The 22875-nt window shown below is 44.0% G+C and overlaps 1 protein-coding gene across 1 annotated transcript in view; it reads right to left on the reverse strand.

The window, feature by feature from the left end:
• Positions 1–451: 451 nt before the first annotated feature.
• Positions 452–22875, reverse strand: part of PAK1 (p21 (RAC1) activated kinase 1) — a 61297-nt gene continuing 38873 nt past the window's right edge. The window contains exons 6-15 of the mRNA XM_026706930.2: positions 22325–22444; positions 19849–20026; positions 16436–16499; positions 14403–14451; positions 13417–13529; positions 9886–10003; positions 7228–7327; positions 5186–5382; positions 3259–3396; positions 452–2449 (exon numbers count right to left, since the gene is read on the reverse strand). Coding sequence (XP_026562715.1) covers positions 2363–2449; positions 3259–3396; positions 5186–5382; positions 7228–7327; positions 9886–10003; positions 13417–13529; positions 14403–14451; positions 16436–16499; positions 19849–20026; positions 22325–22444 — 1164 coding nt within the window. The 3' untranslated portion in view covers positions 452–2362. The remainder of the gene's footprint in view (positions 2450–3258; positions 3397–5185; positions 5383–7227; positions 7328–9885; positions 10004–13416; positions 13530–14402; positions 14452–16435; positions 16500–19848; positions 20027–22324; positions 22445–22875) is intronic.

The following is a 22875-nucleotide window of genomic DNA, read 5'->3' on the forward strand; positions in this document are numbered from 1 at the left end:
TCCCTTCCTCCTTCTTCTTCTTCTCCTTCTCCTTCCTTCCCCACTTCCTTCTTCTGGTGTTGTTGTGACGCAGTGCTTAGAATGCTGTTCTGCAGGCTAACTCTGCCCACTGCCAGCAGTTCGGTCCTGACTGGCTCAAGGTTGACTCAGCCTTCCGTCCTTCCGAGGTGGGTAAAATGAGGAGCCAGATTGTTGATGGCCATAGGCTAACTCTGTACAGCCTCTTAGAGAGGGCCGCAAAGCACTGTGAAGTGGTATATATATCTAAGTGCTAGTGTTATTAATGACAGCCACAAAAAGAGGAGGAGGAGGAGGAGGAGGAGGAGGAGGAGGAGGAGGAGGAGGAGGAGGAGAACTGTTGTGTCAAAACTTGCATTGAGCTGGTTTTCCATGCATTTAATATGCCTTTGGCCTTCTGACATTCTCACCTTTTACAAACCAAATCACAGTGTGAAACACCCAGGATCTAGTTTATTCAAAACCTGCTGATTTTGCATCCACCGTTTTTCATCTCGCACAAATTAAAAGGTTTTTCTTACACAAAGAGACTCATGTTCCCAGTATAAGTTGATGCTCTCACCCATAGCTGGATCTGGAAAGATTGAATTCTTAGTTGCTCACAGGACCAGATAAACAAATCCTGATCTCCAGAATTGAGGGTTGTTGTTTTTTTTTTGCAAATTTAGAAACGGGAAACCACGATATTCTTTACCAGAGCAATAAAGAAATAACCCCCAAAATTCAAGCTTTTCCTTCACTGCCCATTTGTGTAACCCTATTTCTTCAGTAAGGTCCAGACGAGCCAATTTCTGTATTGTTTAATCTGAGATCATAAAAACCATAGCAGCTTTTCCGCAGCCGGTGGCTTCCAGCTGGCCTGGACTTCAACTCCCATAATCCCTCTGGTTAAGGGGGGGGACGGGGACTCTGGGAACTGAAGTTCAAATCCATCTGGAAAGTCCTATTTTAAGCTATTAACCAAACAAGCAGATTAGCCAGTTCTAAACTGCAAGTTAAGATGGGAAAGAGCCGTAGGGATTTAATCAAAAGGACAATTTGTTTCTCATACACACACACGCACACACATATCCGTTGTTTCCCCCAAAATAAGACCCTATCTTATATATATTTTTTGCTACCAAAAAAGCCACCAGGTCTTATTTTCGGGGGACGTCATCCACTGACTAACCTCATTTGCGTGCGTCGCCTACCAGCCTCATTTTCACTGTCAGAGGCCTTCAGGAACTACTTCTGCGACCGGCAAGGCTTTCCTGAAGGCCTCTGCAGCTGATAAGAGTTCTGGATCGATCCAGAGCTTTGTTATCAGCTCCAGAGGTCTCTAGGAAAGCCTAGCCAGCCTTGCCAGATGCAGAAGAAATGGGCCGGCCAGGCAGGTGTCGGGGGGTTGCGAGGCCTGGCTACACCTGTCCAAAGGTAAGTAGTAGGGCAGCTCCACCTCTCCTCCATCCCCATTCTAGCTTAATTTTTACTGGAGAGGGTGGGATCTTAATTAGGGCTTATTTGGGAGGAGGGGTGTAGGGCTTATATTGGGCACACGTGTAAAAAAAAAGTCAAGTTAGGGCTTACTTTCAGGGTAGGTCATATTTTCGGGGAAATAGGTGTGCAAACACACGTACACTCACACAAAACTCCAAACACATTGCATGATCATCACCAATTAATTAACCTTCCCAAAAGGGACCCGTGGGGGGGGGGGAAGCGATTGTGGTATTCATCCTAACTACTTCAATCTTCTTTGACGCATGCAAACTTTGTCCAAACATCCAGTGGCTCAGAGGAAAAACACCTCCACCTCTGCAATTATAAAAAACAGTCCACTTTTCTCTTTGCCTGCCCTAGTTTTCAAGTAATTCACACACATTTTTCAGTAGTTTTAAGAAGCAGGCTCTCCGAGAGGTATCAACGCCTTAAAAGAACTGTTATCTCGCTTAGGAAAAACGTCTTCTAAGTTTCTGCAGAATAGCCTTCTCTTTCAGTCTGAAAATCCGTACGTTAAAAGATCAAGACGGGTTGGTTTGGCAACAACGCAACGGTTGTGATGAGCCAGCCTTTCCACAGAAGTCTTGCAATAAAGGCAGAGCGCCTAAAGCTCAAGAGTTACTCCATGCCATAGGTCTGTTTCCGGATCCTCCATCTGGACTTTCATGATTCCAGTCCCCAGGAAAAGAAAAAATACCTTAAAAATGATTAAAAGGCATTTTCTGCACAGAAGGAGGAACTTTTTAAAAAATTAGTCTCTTAAAAAAAAGAAAGAAAGAAAAAAAAAACCCAAAAGGATAAAACCGAAAACTGTTTGCAGAAGGATTTCGGAAACGGCTGGTATGGACTTTTTTCCTTCCCCTCAGTGGTTGTTCTTCGTGGCCTCTTTCGCTGCAACAATCAGAGGAGTGAGGCTGGAGAGGGGCTTGGCAATTTTCAGGAACTGGTGCTAGAAAAGAGGGAGAGAGAGGCAGAGACGGGGAAAACTGTTACAACTTTGGTGGGTTTATTATACACCTGTCAGGTAGACAGGGAGGTGCATCGTATTAATGAAGTTGCTGTGTTGCTGTTTGGAAAACTGAATAGAATAGAACAAGAAATAAGAATAGAATAGAATAGAAAATAAGAACAGAATAGAATATAGAATAGAATAATTAGAATAGAATATAAGAATAGAACAAGAAATAAGAATAGAATAGAACATAGAAAACAGAATAGGGAATAATAGAATAGGAAATAAGAAATAAGAATAGAATAGAATAGAATATAGTAAATAGAATAGAATATAGAAAATAGAATAGAATAAGAAATAAGAATAGAATAGAATATAGTAAATAGAATAGAATCAGAAACAATAGAATAGGAAATAAGAAATAATAGAATAAGAATAGAATAGAGTAAATAGAATAGAATAGGAAATAATAGAATAGGAAATAAGAAATAAGAATAGAATAGAATATAGTAAATAGAATAGAATAGGAAATAATAGAATAGGAAATAAATAAAGAATAGAATAGAATAGAATAGAATAGAATAGAATAGAATAGAATAGAATAGAATAGAATAATAGACTTGGAAAGGATCTTGGAGGTGGCCATGCCCTCGCAGCCCCCGAGGTCAAACTGATGTAGCCCTCAATAAAATCGAGTTTGACACAGCTGCTGTAGAGTCAAATGGGCCTCCATGTAAACTGTATACAAATCGATATATTCAATATGAATGAAATCCTGGCTCTCCTTCTCTGGATCCCAGGGTTACCTGGAGAAGCTCTTTGGCGGAACCTCTCTTCTCCACATCCATTTCCAGGCAGCGATTAAGGAAGTCTCTAAAAAGGGGTGAGAGCTTCTCTGGATTTTGCAGCTCTGGGGTCCCATTGGTAGCAATGAGATACAAAGCCTGAAATAAATAAATATTTGTAAATAAAAATTATCAAAGACAATGAGAAACATTCTCTGCCCAAGGGAGACAGCTATTGCATTCCCTGGTTGCAATTTCCAACTTTGCTAACCAAGACATTGCTAACTAAAGAAATAAACTGCCAGTTGTTAGATCAACAATTTCCTTCCTTCCTTCCTTCCTTTTCCTTCCTTCCTTCCTTCCTTCCTTCCTTCCTTCTCCTAAGAAATTGCTAACTAAAGAAATAAACTGCCAGTTGTTAGATCAACAATTCACTTCCTTCCTTCTCTCCCTCCCTCCTTCCTTCAAGAAATTGCTAACTAAAGAAATAAACTGCCAGTTGTTAGATCAACAATTCCCTTCCTTCCTTCCTTCCTTCCTTCCTTCCTTCCTTCCTTCCTTCCTTCCTTCCTTCCTTCCAGAAATTGCTAATTAAAGAAATAAACTGCCAATTGTTAGATCAACAATTCCCTTCCTTCCTTCCTTCCTTCCTTCCTTCCTTCCTTCCTTCCTTCCTTCCTTCCTTCCTTCCTTCCTTCCTTCCAGAAATTGCTAATTAAAGAAATAAACTGCCAATTGTTAGATCAACAATTCCCTTCCTTCCTTCCTTCCTTCCTTCCTTCCTTCCTTCCTTCCAGAAATTGCTAATTAAAGAAATAAACTGCCAATTGTTAGATCAACAATTCCCTTCCTTCCTTCCTTCCTTCCTTCCTGAAATTGCTAATTAAAGAAATAAACTGCCAATTGTTAGATCAACAATTCCCTTCCTTCCTTCCTTCCTTCCTTCCTTCCTTCCTTCCTTCCTTCCTTCCAGAAATTGCTAACTAAAGAAATAAACTGCCAGTTGTTAGATCAACAATTCCCTTCCTTCCTTCCTTCCTTCCTTCCTTCCTTCCAGAAATTGCTAATTAAAGAAATAAACTGCCAATTGTTAGATCAACAATTCCCTTCCTTCCTTCCTTCCTTCCTTCCTTCCTTCCTTCCTTCCTTCCTTCCTTCCTTCCTTCCTTCCAGAAATTGCTAACTAAAGAAATAAACTGCCAGTTGTTAGATCAACAATTCCCTTCCTTCCTTCCTTCCTTCCTTCCTTCCTTCCTTCCTTCCTTCCTTCCTTCCTTCCTTCCTTCCTTCCTTCCTTCCAGAAATTGCTAATTAAAGAAATAAACTGCCAATTGTTAGATCAACAATTCCCTTCCTTCCTTCCTTCCTTCCTTCCTTCCAGAAATTGCTAATTAAAGAAATAAACTGCCAATTGTTAGATCAACAATTCACTTCCTTCCTTCCTTCCTTCCTTTAAGAAATTGCTAACTAAAGAAATAAACTGCCAGTTGTTGGATCAACCATTCATTTCCTTCCTCCCTTCCTCTCCCATTCCCTCCTTCTCTCCTTCCTTCCCTTCTTCCTTCATTCCTCCCTCCCCCCATTTCCCATTCCTTCCTTCCCTTCCTCCTTCATTCCTTACTTCATTTCTCACTTCCTTCCTCACCCCCACCTGGTTCCTTCCTTCTCTCCTTCCTGTTGTTTCTTCAATGGTCACTAAATAAACTGCTATAAGTTGAGGACTACCTGTATTCTAGAGAGAGAGAGAGAGAGAGAGATTCCGGGATGATGGACTCCAGCATGAGGCCCAAAGCTTGGAAGAATAAACCTTGGTGGGGAGGGATTTTTTTCCCCAGGGACCGACTCAGGTTGGATCCCGTCAGATTATCCTGAGGAGTTTATATTTGCCTTAATTACATTTGCCTCCGTTAAGAGAAGGGGACAAACGGCCCTGAAACCCAAAGCTTACCCTCAGGGGGTTCTCGTTGAGGTACGGGGGTTCCCCCTCAATCATTTCAATGGCCATGATGCCCAGAGACCAAATGTCCACCTTGGGGCCGTAGGCTTTCCTTGTGACCACCTCAGGAGCCATCCAATATGGCGTCCCCACCATGGTGCTCCGCTTACTCTGCTCAGGAGTGATTTGGGCGCAAAAGCCAAAATCAGCTGGAGGAAAAAGAAAAGGAAAAAGAAAAAGAAAGAAAGAAAGAAAGAAAGAAAGAAAGAAAGAAAGAAAGAAAGAAAGAAAGAAAGAAAGAAAGAAAGAAAGAAAGAAAGAAAGAAAGAAAGAAAGAAAGAAAGAAAGAAAGAAAGAAAGAAAGAAAGAAAGAAAGAGTGGATGAAAAAAAATTCAAGCTAAGTGTCAGGATTCCACCACTTAACCCCCATTTAAATCACAAGTCTCGAGTGAAACTTCCAAAACTTCAAACGGATTTATTGGGAGTTAACATGGCCGGCACTGTCTGGGTGGAGCTGACGCTGAGACACATCAATCATTTGTCACCCTTGACTCTGGTTTTCCCACCACCACCACCCTCTGGGTGTATCATAATTCATATTCTCCAATGGGACACCTCCATAGCCCAGAGTCATCAATCATGCTCTCCAGTTGGAATTTTGCGGGGCAGAAACTTCGGTCACCTAGTTACCATCTTTGAAAACATTTATGGAATGCACTTTCGGTTTGCAAGCGGCTGCACTGCTCCCTCCTCCCTGTCTGTTGGCAACTCTAAAAAGACCATAGAAATATTTTATGAGTTGACACTAAGCTTGGTCTGCTCTAGCTGTCCTCAACCTGGTACCTCCCAAGAAGGAACAGCAATTCCCAGAACTTGTAGCTCCCATGGACAACTTCTTTGTACTCTTGGAGAAGCCAAAAAAATATACACTTTTTCTTATACAACAGGTCCTTGAGAAAGGTCTGAGAATGAGGGTTTGGTGTAGTGCGGAGGTGCTTGTCTAGATACCAGGAGATGGGGAGTTCTGGCAGGAAAACCAACTGCCATGACTTTGGACCAATCACCAGGAGATGGTGAATTCTAGTCCCACCTTAGGCAGGAAAACCAACTGACATGACTTTGGACCAATCACCAGGAGATGGTGAGTTCTAGTCCCACCTTAAGTCTGGAAAGCTGAGCTGTTGTGACTTTGGACCAATCACCAGGAGATGGTGAGTTCTAGTCCCACCTTAGGCAGGAAAACCAACTGGCATGACTTTGGACCAATCACCAGGAGATGGTGAGTTCTAGTCCCGCCTTAAGTCTGGAAAGCTGAGCTGTTGTGACTTTGGACCAATCACCAGGAGATGGTGAGTTCTAGTCCCGCCTTAGGCAGGAAAACCAAGTGGCAATCACCAGGAGATGGTAAGTTCTAGCCCTACCTTAGGCAGGAAAACCAACTGGCATGACTTTGGACCAATCACCAGGAGATGGTGAGTTCTAGTCCCACCTTAGGCAGGAAAACCAACTAGCATGACTGTGGACCAATCACCACAAGATGGTGAGTTCTAGTTCCGCCTTAAGTCTGGAATGCTGAGCTGTTGTGACTTTGGACCAATCACCAGGAGATGGTGAGTTCTAGTCCCGCCTTAGGCAGGAAAGCTAGCTGGATGACTTTGGGCCAATTCCTCTCTTTCAGCCCAATCCACTTCACAGGGTTGTTGTTATGGGGAAAAAGGAGGAAGGAATTTTACGTATATTCATTTCCTTGAGGTTTTTTTTTTCTTTTACAAAGTCATAAAAAAGGAAATAAAAGTCTAAATAAATGAATAAAAAAAAACTGTCCAAAGAGCAGGCTAACAGGCCAGGTCCCAACAAAGGAGAATTAATATGGGTTGCCCCTCTATGCGTGCAATGAATAATTTTTCACCTTTTGCCCGCTGAAAATTAATATTCAGTCACAATGCTGGGATCAAAGGCATCTATTATTATTTCGTTGGGGGGGAGGTTTCCACCCACCGGCAAAACATCCCCCAGACCCACAATTGTCGCCAGTCCCCCCAAAGTCACATACTTAGCTTGACGGACCCGTCCATTCCAAGCAAGATGTTGTCACTTTTGATGTCCCGATGAATCACCTGGTTGCAGTGAAGAAACTCCAACGCTTGAAGGCACTGGGGGGAGGGGGAAGAGACAGAAGTGGGTCCCTGGAGGGGTCTGCAGGGTTTGGGGAGAGCCCCCTAGCTCAGATTCCGTGCAGTTTGGAGTAGCCCCAAATCCCGCCCCTGGCTGGCCCCGCCCACCCCGCCCCTCCCCGGAGTCCCCACATGGCCTGTTTTGGATGCCAGGTAAGTGGGTGTGTGTGTGTGCGGAGGCTCAAGGAGGGTGAAAAATGGGCCTCCCGGAAGTTCGGGAAGGCCGGAAATGGGCCTGTTTCTGGCTTCCGGAGCCTGGCGAGGCCGTTTTCGCCCCTCCCCAGAGGCCTGAGGGAAGCCTCGGGACTCTGGGGAAGGTGAAAATCATCCCTCCTGGAAGTCCTGGTAGGCTGCGCCCAGCCAGCAAGAGGGAGGGAGGGAAGGAGGGAGGAGGGAGGAGGGAGGGAGGGAGGAAGGAAGGAAGGAAGGAAGGAAGGAAGGAAGGAAGGAAGGAAGGAGGGAGGAAGGAAGGAAGGAAGGAAGGAAGGAAGGAAGGAAGGAAGGAAGGAAGGAAGGAAGGAAGGAAGGAAGGAAGGAAGGAAGGAGAGGAGAGGGAGGGGAAGGAAAGAAGGGAGGGAAGAAGGAAGGAAAGAAAGAAAGAGAGGGAGGGAGGGAGGGAGGGAAGGAAGGAAGGAAGGAAGGAAGGAAGGAAGGAAGGAAGGAAGGAGGGAGGGAGGGAGGGAGGAAGGGAGGGAGGGAGAGGGAGGGAGGGAAGGAAAGAAGGGAGGGAAGAAGGGAAGGAAAGAAAGAGAGGGAGGGAGGGAGGGAAGGAAGGAAAGAGGGAGGAAGGAAAGAAAGAAAGGGAGGGAGGGAAGGAAGGAAGGAAGGAAGGAAGGAGAGGGAGGGAGGGAGGGAGGAGGAAGGAAAGAAGGGAGGGAAGAAGTGAAGGAAAGAAAGAAAGAGAGGGAGGGAGGGAGGGAGGGAAGGAAAAAAGGGAGGGAAGGAAAGAAAGAAAGAGAGGGAGGGAGGGAAGGAAGGAAAGAGGGAGGGAAGGAAAGAAAGAAAGGGAGGGAGGGAGGGAAGGAAGGAAAGAAAGGGAGGAAGGGAGGGAAGAAAAGAAAGGGGGGGAAGGAAGGAAGGAAAGAGGGAGGGAAGGAAGGAAGGAAAGAAAGGGAGGGAAGGAAGGAAAGAGGGAAGAAGGAAGGAAAGGAAAGAAGGGAGGGAAGGAAAGAAAGAAGAGAGAGGAAGGGAAGGAAGGAAGGAAGGAAGGAAGAAAGGAAAGGAAGAAGCTTTCGGAGCCTGGGGAAGGCAAAAAACAGCCCCCCGCCATGATGCCGGAGTCTGACTAAGCCACGCCCACCCAGCAACCGGGCAGAGAAACCGTTGCTAAAACTTTTGAAGACCACCCCTGGGTGTCTGTAGGGATATCTATGCATTTCCCAATGATCAACACACACACCTAATGATGCAGGGATCAGAAAGGTAGGGGTAATACAATGGCATGTGAGAATAACCTTGGGAGACAGAGCGAAGGGATGCAGCCAACAGAACAGCCAGATAAGAGGTAGCTGAGCCCTCAGCAGGAAAGTGGATGGAGACTTTCCCTATTTGGGGGGCTGTAAAAGGAACACGAAGGGGGTGTGGGGGGGGGAGGAACCACTTTCTGTTAATGTAGCTTTACAATAAAGTAGAATTTGAAATATACCTGAAAGGATGATCCAGTAGGAGGGAGGGAGGTTGATAGAGAGGGAAGGACGGAGGACAAGGAAGGAAGGAGAGAGAGTGGGTGGATTGGTAGACAGAAGACATGGAGGGAGGGTAGTAGTTAGATGGATAGAAAGGGAAGGAGGGTAGAGAAGGGAGGAAAGAACGGGTGGATGGGTAGACGGGAGAGAGCGAGGGAGGAAAGAAAAGAGAGGGAAGGAGGGAGGGAGGGAGAAGGGATGAGGAAGGAAAAAAGAAAGAAAACAGGGAGGGAGGAAGAGAGAGGAAGAAAGGAAGGAGAGATGAGGAAGAAAGGAAGGAAGGAAAAAAGAAAGAAAGAAAACAGGGAGGGAGGAAGGAAGGGAGGAAGGAAGGAAGAAAGGAAGGAAGGAAGGAAGGAAGGAAGGAAGGAAGGAAGGAAGGAAGGAAGGAAGGTGGGTGGGTGGATAGAGAGGGAAGGAGGGTGGAGAAGGAAGGAAAGGGAGAGAAAAACAAGGAGGGAGGGAAGGAAGGAAGGAAGGAAGGAAGGAAGGAAGGAAACAGGGAGGAAGGGAGGAAGTTGAGAAAGGAAGGAAGGTGGGTGGGTGGATAGAGAGGGAAGGAGGGTGGAGAAGGAAGGAAAGGGAGAGAAAAACAAGGAAGGAAGGAAGGAAGGAAGGAAGGAAGGAAGGAAGGAAGGAAGGAAGGAAGGATCTATTCTACATGCTACACTATATACTTTCAGGACAAGCACATCCCTGAATATCTACCTCCCTGAATTTTTGGATAACTTTTCCAGTCCATTAGTAGCTCTGCCATTGTGGGAGTCACTGTGAGGAATCTGGGAAGGAAATTTCTCTGGAACTGCCAACTCGAAACACAGATTATCTCTAGCCATCATTAAAAATTCTCACCTCCCGGCACACCGCAGCTATCTGTCCTTCATCCATGCAGGTCTCCGTTACCACGTCTGTCAACGAGCCGCCAGCCAAATACTCCATGACAACCCACAGCTCATCTCCCACCAGGTAACTGCAGTGAACGGAAGAAAGCGCAGGCGTCACAAGGGCCAGACAAATGCACAAGCACACCTATTGCCAAACCGACCTAGGCAGCAATGTTTAAAAAAACAGAGCAAGCTGTGGTCAAAAGAAAGCCACAAAAACCGCACTGCAAACACAGCACAAGGGACCAAATCTTGGTTTTGATTTCCAGTTTTAGAGAGATGACATTTTCTAAAAGACTCCGGAGGGAAAAAAAAAATCTTAATTCTGACAACTCTATTCCAGAATTGGACAAATAAACCTGCTATCGTGTTTCATGAGCCAACACTCTGCAGCGCACTGAGGTTGTTACTTAGCTGGGTCATGAAACGTCAGCCGGAAAACAACCCAGGTCAGAGAGCGCCAAGGACTCCAAGAACAAGGTCTCTCCTTTTGTAGAGCAGTTTGAAGAACAAGTTCCCAATGGTCCCACCTTTGCAGAACGTCTGGAGGAAGGGAACTTGGGAGGTCTTCTAGTCCAACCCTCTTCTGCCATTTCAGACAAAAGGCTGTGCAATCTCTTCTTAAAAACCTCCAGTGATGGTATCCCTGAAGTAACCTCTTCCACTTGAATAATTGTTCTCACTGAAAGGAAATTTCTCATGTTTCTTTTTTTGGTTGGATCTCTCCTTGATTAGATTAGATTAATAGAGTTGGAGGGGGCCTTGTAGGCCATCTAGTCTAACCCCCACCCCACCCAAGCAGATCCTACACCATTTCTCACAAGTCTCTTCTTGAAAGCTTCCAGTGATGAAGCTCCCACCACTTCTGAAGGCAACTTCTTGTTCCATGGGTTGATGGTTCTCAATCTATCCTTATTTCCAGGTTCAATCTCTTGTTCTCGCCTCAGTTTCCATCCGTTGATTCTTGGCCTACTCTCAGGTACTTTGAAGAATAATTTGACCTCCCCTCCTCTTTGTGGCAGCCCCTCAAATATTGGAAGACTGCTATTGTGACTCTCCTGGTCCTTCTCTTCATTAGAGTTGACAATCCATAGGAGACCACCTTCAACAGCCAAACAGAGAAGTTTGAAGAAGTTTGAAGAGAAGTTTAAGACCTAGTTCTTGTTCCTCGCCATAAATTGCCAGAGGTCTCACATCGCTCACTTCTGAGCATGTAATTCACAGGTTTCATCTCACCTCCAGAAGTTTCCCCACCTGTTTCTCCTCACAAAATGCCTGAAGGTCACGCTTTCCTCACTTCTCATCTCACCTACCTCACCTCCCACCAAGGGAAATGAAGAGGTCGTAGCTTTCTTATTTCAAAGAACAGAATAGAATTCTTTTATTGGCCAAGTGTGACTGGGCACACAAGGAATTGGTCTTGGTGCAAATGCTCTCAGTGTACATAAAAGAAAAGATATATTCGTCAAGAATCATCAGGTACAACACTTAATAATAGTCAAAGGTTCCCCGATCCTTAAATTCTCGCCATAAATTCCATAGGTAGAAACATAGAAAAGGGAACGGCAGAAAAAAAGATCCATAATGTATTGAGTTTGCCCTTTGAGGGTTTTTTTTTTTTGTGTAGTTTAAATTTATTACTAGCTCGATACCTGTACTTCGCTACGAAACTATGTGGTGGGGCTTAGTTTTTGGGGAGGAAAATAAGGGGGAAAAATTGTGCCTCTGCCTACCAGCATCCATTGGTATTCATCTGGCTAGGATCCTGTCAGTGTGTGAGAGAGTTGAGGGCTGTTTGGAAACTGAAAGAGTATTTGCTGTGTGAGCAAGAAAGAGACAGCAAGGAGCCTGGGCGTGGCTTAGCTCAACTGTTCTGTACTAAAGCTGCTTGGTGCTCTGAAACTGAAACTCCTCTCCTCTGCTCGTGTTTTGCATTTGGAAGAGATTTCTTTCCAGGTGGGGAGGGGGAGTAGAACTCCTTAGCATCAGAGCGTGTTAATAATAATAATAATATAGGAAATACTCTAAATGCTCTGAGGGTCATTTCGAAAAATCCTTTCTTAGTGAGCTCCTAGAAGCCAAGAGGAACCTACGGGCCAAATTTCAAGTTTGTAGGCTTTACGGTTCTGCAGATTTTGTGATGATGCATGAGGGGTATTTTGCTTTTATATAGATAGAGTCTTTATTTACAGGTAATCCTTGACTTACAACAATTTGTTTAGTGACCGTTCAAAGTTGCAACAGCCCTGAAAAAGCAGACTTACGGCCATTTTTTACTTATGACCATTGCAGCATCCCCAAGGTCCGGTGATCAAAATTCAGACCCTTGACCACTGACTCATATTTATGACGGATGCAGAGCCCCCAGGGTCGTGCAAGCCCCGACACTTATGTAACCTCCTGACAAGCAAAGCCAATGGGGAGGCCGGATCATCGAACAACCGTGTTACTTGCTTAACAACTGCAGCGATTCAGACCGCAGATAGGCCAAAGCTCAATAAACGCCTTGCTTTAGCAACATAAATTTGGGCTCCATTGTGGTCATAAGTTGAGGATTACCTGTATTCAAGGCATGCTGATAAAATCCCTGCCCAATTTCACTGACTATTATTTGCCATGGCTACTCAACCTCTGAAAAAAAGCCAGTTTAGGTTACTACACGTTTACTAACTGAACTGCACCGATTCGCTTAACAACGGTGGCAAGAAAGGTCGCACAGTGAGGCAAAGCTCACTGTCCCTCTTAGCAACAGAAATTTTGGGCTCAGTTTTGGTTCGCAATTGATCAGTATGAGCCAGTTGCTAAGTACTCAAATACAGATGTTTCTCCTTTTGGTAAGCAGTCCAGAATTATTTTAAGAGTTGATCAGAGAAAGGTGTTTCAGTCAGCGATAGCTTGATAAATTTAAACCCATTAAACGAATGGATAAAATGGCTCCCTGTGTATTTCATAATTAAGAATTACAGTTCTCCGGGAGATGTTTTGGCTGCTGCCTACGACACCATGGCAACAGATATCGTACCCCGAGCCACTTGCAAAGATCTGTTTTTAAAAAGGATTTTAAAAAATAAAAAAGATCGAACTCCACAAATAAACACAAAAACAAGGAGAGGAAGGAGCAAACAGAGGGAAGGGAAAAACCAAAGGGAGAATGTTTTAATCCCAGTCATCTGATTGCATCATTTCCACAGTGGAATCCATCTGTTTGATATATATATATTTTCTCCCAAGGACAGGAAAAAACAACAGATTTGGCACAGCAGGGAAGTCCATAAGAAGGCCAAGACAGCACAGAATTACATAAATTAAACACTGCTCAGCATCCTTGTTTTAAGTAATTATTTTTTTTTAAGGGGAAAATGAGGGGCAAATATTTTGGCCTTCTCAACCCCACACTCCCATCCATCTCTGGAGGCAGCGAAGAAACAACATCGAGGTCAATCAAAGCGGCTGCGTAAAAACGAAGACGCCCTGCCCCCATATCTTAAATTACAGCTACCTGTCCAGGTAGTTGACAATGTTGGGGTTCTTGTTTTCCCTCATGACAAGAATTTCATTGATAATCAGCTCTTTCTTAGGCTGTTGTTGCAAATTCATCTGTTTGATGGCAACCTGGAATTTGGAAAGAGGAGGGAAAATAGAATCCATCAGCTTGGTTGCGAGAGGCACAATGGTAGAAGATACTAGAAATTACAGGCAGTCCTCAATTTAGGAAAATAATAGAGCCTGTTTATTATGGCGATATCTATCTATCTATCTATCTATCTATCTATCTATCTATCTATCTATCTATCTATCTATCTATATCTATACCTATATCTATTTATCTATCTATCTATTTATCTATCTATCTCTATCTCTATTTATCTAATTTGTCTCTCTCTCTCTCTCTCTTTATTTATCTAATCTGCATCTATCTATCTATCTATCTATCTATCTATCTATCTATCTATCTATCTATCTATCTCAAGGGTCTTCCATCTTGGCAAGTTTAAGACTTCTGGACTTCAACTCCCAGAATTTCTGAGCTAACCTGACTGGAGGAGGAATTCTGGCAGTTGGAAGTCCAAAAGTCTTAAAGCTGTCAAGTTTGGAGACTCTTGCCCTATACCATTCCAGACAAATGGTTGTCCGATCTCTTCTTGAAAACCTCCAGTGATGACGCACCAACAACTTCTGGTGGCAAGTTGTTCCACGGATTAATCCTTCTTGCTGTCAGGAAATTCCTCCTTAGTTCTAGGTTGCTTCTCTCGTTGTTCAGTTTCCATCCAGCATTTCTATTTTCAGGTCCTTTGGAAAATAGTTTGACCCCATTCTTCCTTGTGGCAGCCCCTCAAATATTGGAAGATGCTATCGTGTCACCCCTAGTCCCCCTTTTCATTGAACAAGACACACCCAATTCCTGCAACCATTCTTTGTATGTTTTGGCCTCCAATCTCCCTCCGGTTCCTTTCCACCACACCTCACACCTGCCGAAGCCTTTACCTCTTGTGCCGTTGCTACGTCCATCGCGGTGTATACCGTACCCGAAGCCCTGAAAAACAAAACAGAGAAGACAAAATCTATTTTTAAAAAATGGATTCCTTCTCTCTCAGACAAAGCCACCTCACAGGCTTGTTGTTGTTGTGGGAAAAAATCGGAGGAGGAAATAACATTAAACATGTTCTCTGCCTCAAGTTACTAGCTCGATACCCGTGCTTCGCTACGAAACTATGTGGTGGGGCTTAGTTTTTGGAGAGGAAAATAAGGGGGGAAAATTGTGCCTCTGCCTACCAGCATCCATCAGTATTCATCCGGCTAGCATCCTGTCAGTGTGTGAGAGAGCTGAGGGCTGTTTGGAAACTGAAGCAGTATTTGCTGTGTGAGCAAGGAGACAGCAAGGAGCCTGGGTGTGGCTTAGCTCAACTGTTCTGTACGAAAGGTGCTTGGTGCTGTGAAACTGAAACTCCTCTCCTCTGCTTGTGTTTTGCATTTGGAAGAAATTTCTTTTCAGGTGAGGAGGGGGAGTAGAACTCCTTAGCATCAGAGCATGTTAATAATAATAATATAGGAAATATTCTAAATGCTCTGATGGTCATTTCGAAAAATCCTTTCTTAGTGAGCCCCTAGAAGCCAAGAGCTAATTTTCAAGTTTGTAGGCTTTACGGTTCTGCAGATTTTGTGATGATGCGTGAGGGGTATTTTGCTTTTATATATAGAGATAAAAGGCAAGATAAAACTCTAATAAGACATCTGCTAAGCAGTTTGCAGGACTTTTATGGATTGAAATTAGCTCAGTGCAATTAAGGTCAACTCTCATTCCTCCCCCCCATTTCAAATCTTCCTTCTTTATTTTCCTTCCTCGCCAGCCCCCGTAGGTTTATTTGTGGGTATATGCAGCGTTTATGTGACCATGTGACAAGGGACAATAAAACTGGCTGCATGACAAAATTTGATTCCCACCTGCTTAGATGCCTTTTGTCTCAGTGACCTAACTGTCTATTCGCCCATGGAAATTGGTTCTTGGCAAGTGGAAAAACCCCGAAACCGATACGGGCTCTATTATGTGCAAATTCCAAAGATCGGCTCCCAAATCCCACAGAAACAGCCACTTGGAACAATACAAAAATTGGGAAGCAAAATCTCCATGGTTTCACTCAAGTCTGAGGCAGCAAATTCCTACAGGAAAAGCACAGTTCTGATTTAAAGTGTCCACATTTGGAAAAGTACAGATAGTCCTAGACAAGGAGTGATACGTGGGGCTTTTGCCCCACAATCAGGAGGCTATGAGTTCGATCCCAGGTAGAGGCAGATATTTCTCTCTCTCTGGTCACAATGAGAATATATCATTCTGCGGGACAAAACTCCGCTCTGGTGACAGGAAGGGCATCCGGCCATTCAAAGACTCTGTTAGTTCCCTTCAGTTGCCCAGATGCCACCCCTACAAGGGATTATGGGGTCGTTAAAAGATGATGATGACAGGTAGTCCTTGACATATAGCCATTCCTTTAGAGACTATTCCAAGTTACCACAGTACAGTCACCCATGAAATGTGAGTAACAACCCTGAGATTCCCTTGCTTTTAGAAAATAAGTCACAACTATAATCTGCTACACGGTCATTAATATTACAGAAAGAAAAGTAATTGAAGGAATTACAGTAGCTAATTTACTGAGCAAGAAAGAGCATTTCAAATAATTCCATTTCAACCCTTAAATACAGCTAAGTCCTCAACTTATGACCACAATTGAGCCCAAAATTTCTGTTGCTAAGCAAGGCAGTTGTTAAGGGAGATTTGCCCCATGTTACAACCTTTCTTGCTACAGTTGTAAAGTGAATCACTGCGATTGTTAAGTTACTAATCTGGTTGTTAAGTGAGTCCAACTTCCCTCATTGACTTTGCTTGTCCCAAGGTCACAAAAGTGAATCAAGTCGCTTTTTTTCAGTGCCGTTGTAGCTTAGAACGGTCACTAAATGACCTGTTGTAAGTGGAGGACTACCTGACCCAAAGAAGCAGCCGCTCACAATTAAAGACTTACCCTTGTCCAATCTTCTCAAAACTGGTATATTTCTTCTTGGGATCCCCAATGCTTACGATACCTCCTTTTTTAAAACAAAAAGCAAAAAAAAAATGAAATCAGATTTTAATTCTGCAGTTTTAAGCTTTTTGGTACTTGCAGACATGAATTCCTAGGAAATACAGTTAGTTTTCCGGGATAAAAATGTACAGTATGAAGGAAAAGTAGGGAAAATTCAAATCATGGGACTAAGACTTCAGTACGTTTTCCAATGTTGATATTTTTTCTGTTAGTGCAACTTGATCAATGCAGGAACTCAATGATAAAGATATTATTGAATTCTTTATTGTCGTTGTATGTATATACACAGCATACACATACAACAAAATTCACATAACATCCAGAGACCAGGCTCAACATGCACACACACACATGACAATCCCCAAACACCTCCCCACCTGGCAAAATTCCCCACCCCCTAAAAACACACAAGCATCTACACAACAGACCAAGTAATCCTGTCCAACAGCTCACTGATGGGGGTCCTTTAAGTTCATTGCAAAGTGCAATTATAGCTCTGGGATAAAAACTGCTCAGAAAAAGGTGCGGTCCGAGTTTTAATGGTTCTGTATCTTCTGCCAGAAGGCAACAGCTTCAGAAAGATTGTGAGCAGGATGGGAAGAGTCTCTGAGAATGTTCTGCATCTTCCTCAAACAGCAAGATGCGAAGATGTCATCCAGGGCTGGTAGCTGGAGCCCAATTATATTACAGATCGATCAGTTTCCTTCATTTTAAACAATGTATGGTACAAAACTATTGCATAAATATGGACAGGGAACTTCCAGACAAATCTCTTATGTTAAAAAAAATCCCTGCTCAAAGCTTTGCATCTCAAAATATAAGAAAAATATAAGTATCCCATCCTGCTTTGTTTCATCTAAGAATTTGTCCACCTTTCAATCTTCTGCTAAAAATTGTTCTGATGATTAGAATTAAAATTCTTTTATTGGCCAAGTGTGATTGGACACACAAGGAATTTGTCTTGGTGCAAATACTCTCCTCGGTGTACATAAAAGAAAAGATACATTTGTCAAGAGACAAGAATCATCAGTACAACACCTAATAATAGTCACAGGGTACAATAAGAATAGAATAGAATAGAATAGAATAGAATAGAATAGAATAGAATAGAATAGGAATACAGAATGGAATGGAATGGAATGGAATAGAAAATTGAAAACAGAATAGAAAATAGAGTAGAATAGAGAATAAAATAGAATAGAATAATGGAATGAAGAATAGAATAGAATAGAATAGAATAGAATAGAATAGAATAGAATAGAATAGAATAGAATAGAATAGAACAGAACAGAATTTTTATTGGCCAAGTGTGATTGGACACACAAGGAATTTGTCTTGGTGCAAATGCTCTCAGTGTACATAAAAGAAAAGGTACATTTGTCAAGAGTCAAGAGTCATCAGGTTCAACACTTAATAATAGTCATAAAGTGCTCCTTGTCAGGATTCCAGCGATGGCCCTAATTAAATCATGAAGCGAAGCTTCAAACAACTTCAAAAAGATTATTAGGAGCAACATGCCGGCATGGCTGAATGAATGAAGCCAACTCTGAGATGCTCCTGACCTATTATAGATAGTCCTTGAATTACGACCACAACTGAGCCCAACATATCTGCTGCTAAACAAGACCGTGCTCAAGAGAATCTTGCCCCATTTTACGACCTTTCCTTGCCACAAGTTGTTAAGTGAATCACTGCAGCCGTTAAGTTATTCACACCATGTCTAAAGTCCCCATTGCTTTGCTTGTCAGAAGGTCACAAAAAGGAGAATCACATGACCTCAGGGACACTGCAACCGTCATAAATATGAGTCAGCGGCCGAGCGTCTGAAATTTGATCACGTGACCACAGGGATGTCGCAACAGTCATAAGTGTGAAAAAAACGGACATAAACCACTCTTTTCAATGCCGCTGTAACTTTGAATCCAGATTCCAAGGAGGTCCGTCATAACGTTGAACTGTTGCTAAGCAGATTGTTGTACGTCGAGAACTACCTGTACTCCATTTTGTGAGTCTCCATTTTGCTTTTAGCCTTGACGGTCCTACCTAACACTCTCCATCTATTTAGAGAAGCAGAGCATCACTGTGATGACCCCAAGGGGCGTGGCACAAAGGCATCACAGTCAAATAAGCAAGAAGAGTCCCTTTATTATCTCCAACTTTGCCCTCAATGTCCAGGTAACCTTCTGGGTGGAGAAAAATTCTCCCAGGAACAGCCTTTGACTGCAGAGAATTAAGTCCAAAACAAGGTACGCACAAACTGTAACTAAAAATCCAAACAAACCAAGCTGAGGTAATTACCTTGGACAGGGCAGGAGAAGGAATTTCAGACTTGAAAGCACGGCAAAACTCACACAGTTGGGAAGACGCCAGGAACCCAGATAAGCCATGACGATACAAGATAAACTCATATTTGCTCCCTTTTTAAACTTCCCTTTTTAAACACTGTGTTCCCAGCTGCAGTTAAGGAAGGAAATCAGGACCCTTTCCCTCCCCCGTAAGCCAAGCAACCCACGTTGCTCCCTTCTCCGTTCCTTCCTGTGTGCCCTAGAATAAAGGGGATGGGCCGGGCCTGGGTCTTCCTCTGAATTACCTCTCCCTTGTTCTACCTCTCCCCTGCTCTGCCCAGCCGGACTTTGCCCTTCCCCAGTTTCTTCCACAGCCAACAGAGCCACATTCCCACTCCCTGAAAGCTGTTCGCCTTCCCCCTCCTAGTCAGATTCCGACAGGGGCATGACAATCGCACATCACACCACAAACCCACTGGGAGACACTTCTGAAAGCCTTCAAACACCGATTGTGTGAAAGTTTGCACTTTGTATGGGGGAAATAGCTTAACACAAAACAGGAGGCCGAGCGAGCTCAGTCGAGAAATATTTTGGTCTGCAATCACAATTAAAAGACTACACTTCACCCCCATTAAAAGACATAGGTACTCCTCGACTTACAACCATTTCTTTAGGGACTGTTCAAAGTGAATTATGATTGTTTTTCACACTTATGATTGTTACAAGCATCCCCACCGTCATAGGACCAAAATTCAGCCGGCTTCGCACCCGACTCACATTTATGACGGTGTCACGCGATCCCCTTTTTTGCAACCTTCCGACCAGCAAAATCAACGCGGAAGCCAGACTGCCTTAACAACCGTCTGACTCACTTGAGAACTATGGTGATTCAGTTAACAACCGTGGCAAGAAAGGTCATAAAATGCGGCAAAATTAACTCAACCGATGTCTTGCTTAGCAGCAGAAACGTTGGACTCAATTGTGGTCGTAAGTTGAGGATGTGATTTTTTTTTTCCCCTTTCTTTCTTTGCCAACCCTCAAATGTTCCAATTCAAAACAAAATCTTACTTAATTTTTCCAGGATTTCTTCATCGGTCATTTTGGGTTTTTTCTTCTGTTTCTCGGCGTTCCTCGCCAGCGTGTCCGGGGGCGTGATGCTGTTTTCGGAAGGGGAGTTGATGGGAGAGGTGGTAACATCCCTGGTTGGGGCTGGCGGAAGAGGTTCGATCACGGAGCGGGTGTAAATCTGCATTGTGGGGAAGGAGAGGAAAAAAAAAAAAGAAAGAACAACGGGCATAAAAACAGGACAGAAAATCACGGAGAAATGGGTGGCATCTGCCGATGACCTCAAAAGCCAATCCCACTTAGCAAAAGAGCAAACCAAGTGCTAAAAAGGCAATTTTTTTCAGCCACTGTTTTATCAACGGGACCAAGTGGAGCTTCCAGCAACAGCAGCAATCTACCTTTGGTACAGGGAAGGGATTCAAATTTTTGAACAACTGGTTCTGTGGGTGTGGTTGGTGGGCGTAGCTAGGTGGGCCTGGCCGTATGGCTGGGTGGGCGTGGCCATGTGACTGAATGGGCCTTTTTTTGCCTCTTAGGCCCCAGGGAAGCCTCGGGGGGGGCGTTTTTGCTCCCCAAAATCTTCCCTGGGGTCCAGGGAGGCAAAAACTGGAGTGCAAGGGGGGGCACAGCATACACACACACACACACACACACACACACACACACACCCTGCGCCCCTTTTTGCCTTCCTGGGCCTCAGGGAAGCCTCATGGGGGACCCTGGCACAGCTGATTGTTGGAACAGCTGAATGTCGGAACAGCTGATTGTCGGGTGGAAAAAAATAGAAACATCTAAAGGAGTGACTAGGCGGGGGGAAATGCAGTCAGTGATGTTGGGCATGTGCAATAAGGATTGACCGGGCGGGTGGAGGGGAGGGGTGGGCAGAGAGGGGCGGGGCCAGCCAGGGGCGCGATTTGCCGGTTCTCCGAACTGCACAGAATCATAACAACCAGTTCTATAGAACCGGTCTGAACCGGATGAATTCCACCCCCTGCTTCAGAAGCTGGGACTGTGGTGACAAACAACAAGGGTTATTGCTCCTTCTGTCTTAAAAATGCATATATATGCTCTTCTAACCCCGGTATAGGTAGTCCTCAACTTACAACATTGGATTTAGTGAGAGGTTGAAGTTACAATGGCATTGAGAGAAGTGACTTTCGCACATAACGACCGCTGCAGAATCCCCATGATTACGTCATCAAAATTCAGACGCTTGGCAAATGACTCATATTTATGACGGTTGCAGTGTTACGGGGCCATGGGACAAGCAAAGGGGAGGACAGATTCACTTAACAACTGCAGTTCCTACTGAATGACGTGCAGCTCAGCAATTGTGGCAAGAGAAGTTGTAAAATGGGGCAAAATTCACTTACCCTTGCTTAGAAATGGAAAATTTGTGCTGAATTGTGGTCATAAGTCAAGGAAAGCCTGTCATTCCCTGGCCAACTTCCTTCTTTTTTACAGAAAATTATTCAAATTTTTAATTATCTCTCAGTTTTGAGAGAATGCTGCATCTTTGTTTTCTCCCTTCCTTAGTTTCCCCTCATTAAAATCCTCAACTTACGACCACAATTGACCCAAAAAATGTATGTTGCTACGCAAAACATTTGTTAAGGGAGTTCTAAGACCTTTCTTGCCACCATTGTTATGCCAATTGCAGCAGTCTTTAATGGTTTCCCCACTGACTTTGCTTGTTACAAGGTCACAAAAGGGGATCGATCACATGACCCCGGGATGCTGCTACCATCATAAATATGACTCAGTTGTCGAAACAGCCAAATTTTGATCATGGGATCATGGCAATTTGGGAATTCACTTTTTTTCAGTACCGCCGTAACTTCAAAAGGTCACTAAACGAGAACTGGTGTATGTCGAGGACTACAGGTAGCCCTCAACGTACGACCACAATCAAGCCCAAAATTCATGTTGCTAAGTGAGACATTTGTGAAGTGAGTTTTTGCCTCATTTTACAACCTTTTTTTTGCCACGTTTGTTAAGCGAATCAGTGCAGTTATTCAATGAGTCACACCATTGTTAAATGAATCTGGTTGCTCCATTGACTTTGCCTGTCGGAAGGCTGCAAAAGGGGGCACTGCAGCCGCCATAAGTACAAATCAGTTTCCAAGCCCTCCAAATGTAAATCACGTGATCACAGGGACATTGCCACGTGGTCGTTAAGTGTGAAAAATGCAATGTCATTTCCGCCCCCAGTGCTGTCACAAGTTGGAACGGTCACTAAGCGAACGGTTGAATGTCGAGGAGTACCTGTTTTTCAGTGGTGGGATTCAAATACTTTAACAAACCGGTTCTCTGCCCGAATGATTTCTTCCAACAACCAGTTCCCCAAACCGCTCAGAAAGTTAACAACCGCTTCTCCCGAAGTGGTGCGAACCGGATGAATCCCACCACTGCTGGTTTTTTGTACAAAAACCCATTTTCACGCATTTTATGACTCCAAAGGAGGAAGAGAATCACTCACCGACTTGGTGTGTTCGGGCCGAGGGGCGATGACCGGTGGAGGGAGAACTTCGTCCTCATCATCATCCTCATCTTCCGACACAGAGGGCACTGCTGGCGTTTCCGACACGGCCTTCACGTTCTGCGTGGAAACAACCCTTGTTTAATTTTTTTAAAATTTCTCTTATTCACGTATTCATTTATTTCTATTATTTCGCAGCTTTTGCTCAGGACCTGAAGGAAACGTTAGGGACAATTGTTCACAAAATGGCTGCCGACAACAAGCTTTGAAGGGCTGAGGATGGACTGGGCTCCCCGTCCAGCGATTCTACCCCTTAGGCCGGACTGCCATTTTCCTCCAAAAGAAAGAACGTGCTTTATGTAGGCAGTCCTCGACTGTTGCTAAGCGAGGTGGTTGTTAATGTGAATCGCATCCAATTTTATGATTTTTTTTTAGCCATCGGGAAACCCGATTTGCTTGACAACTGTGTGACTAAATGAACAACTACAGTGACTCACTTAACAACTATGGCAAGAAAGGTTGTCAAACGGAGCAAAATTCACAAATGTCTC

The sequence above is a fragment of the Pseudonaja textilis genome, chromosome 7 (genome assembly GCF_049901715.1).
Source record: "Pseudonaja textilis isolate UNSWEBS1 chromosome 7, rPseTex1.2, whole genome shotgun sequence".
NCBI classification, from domain to species: Eukaryota; Metazoa; Chordata; class Lepidosauria; order Squamata; family Elapidae; genus Pseudonaja; species Pseudonaja textilis.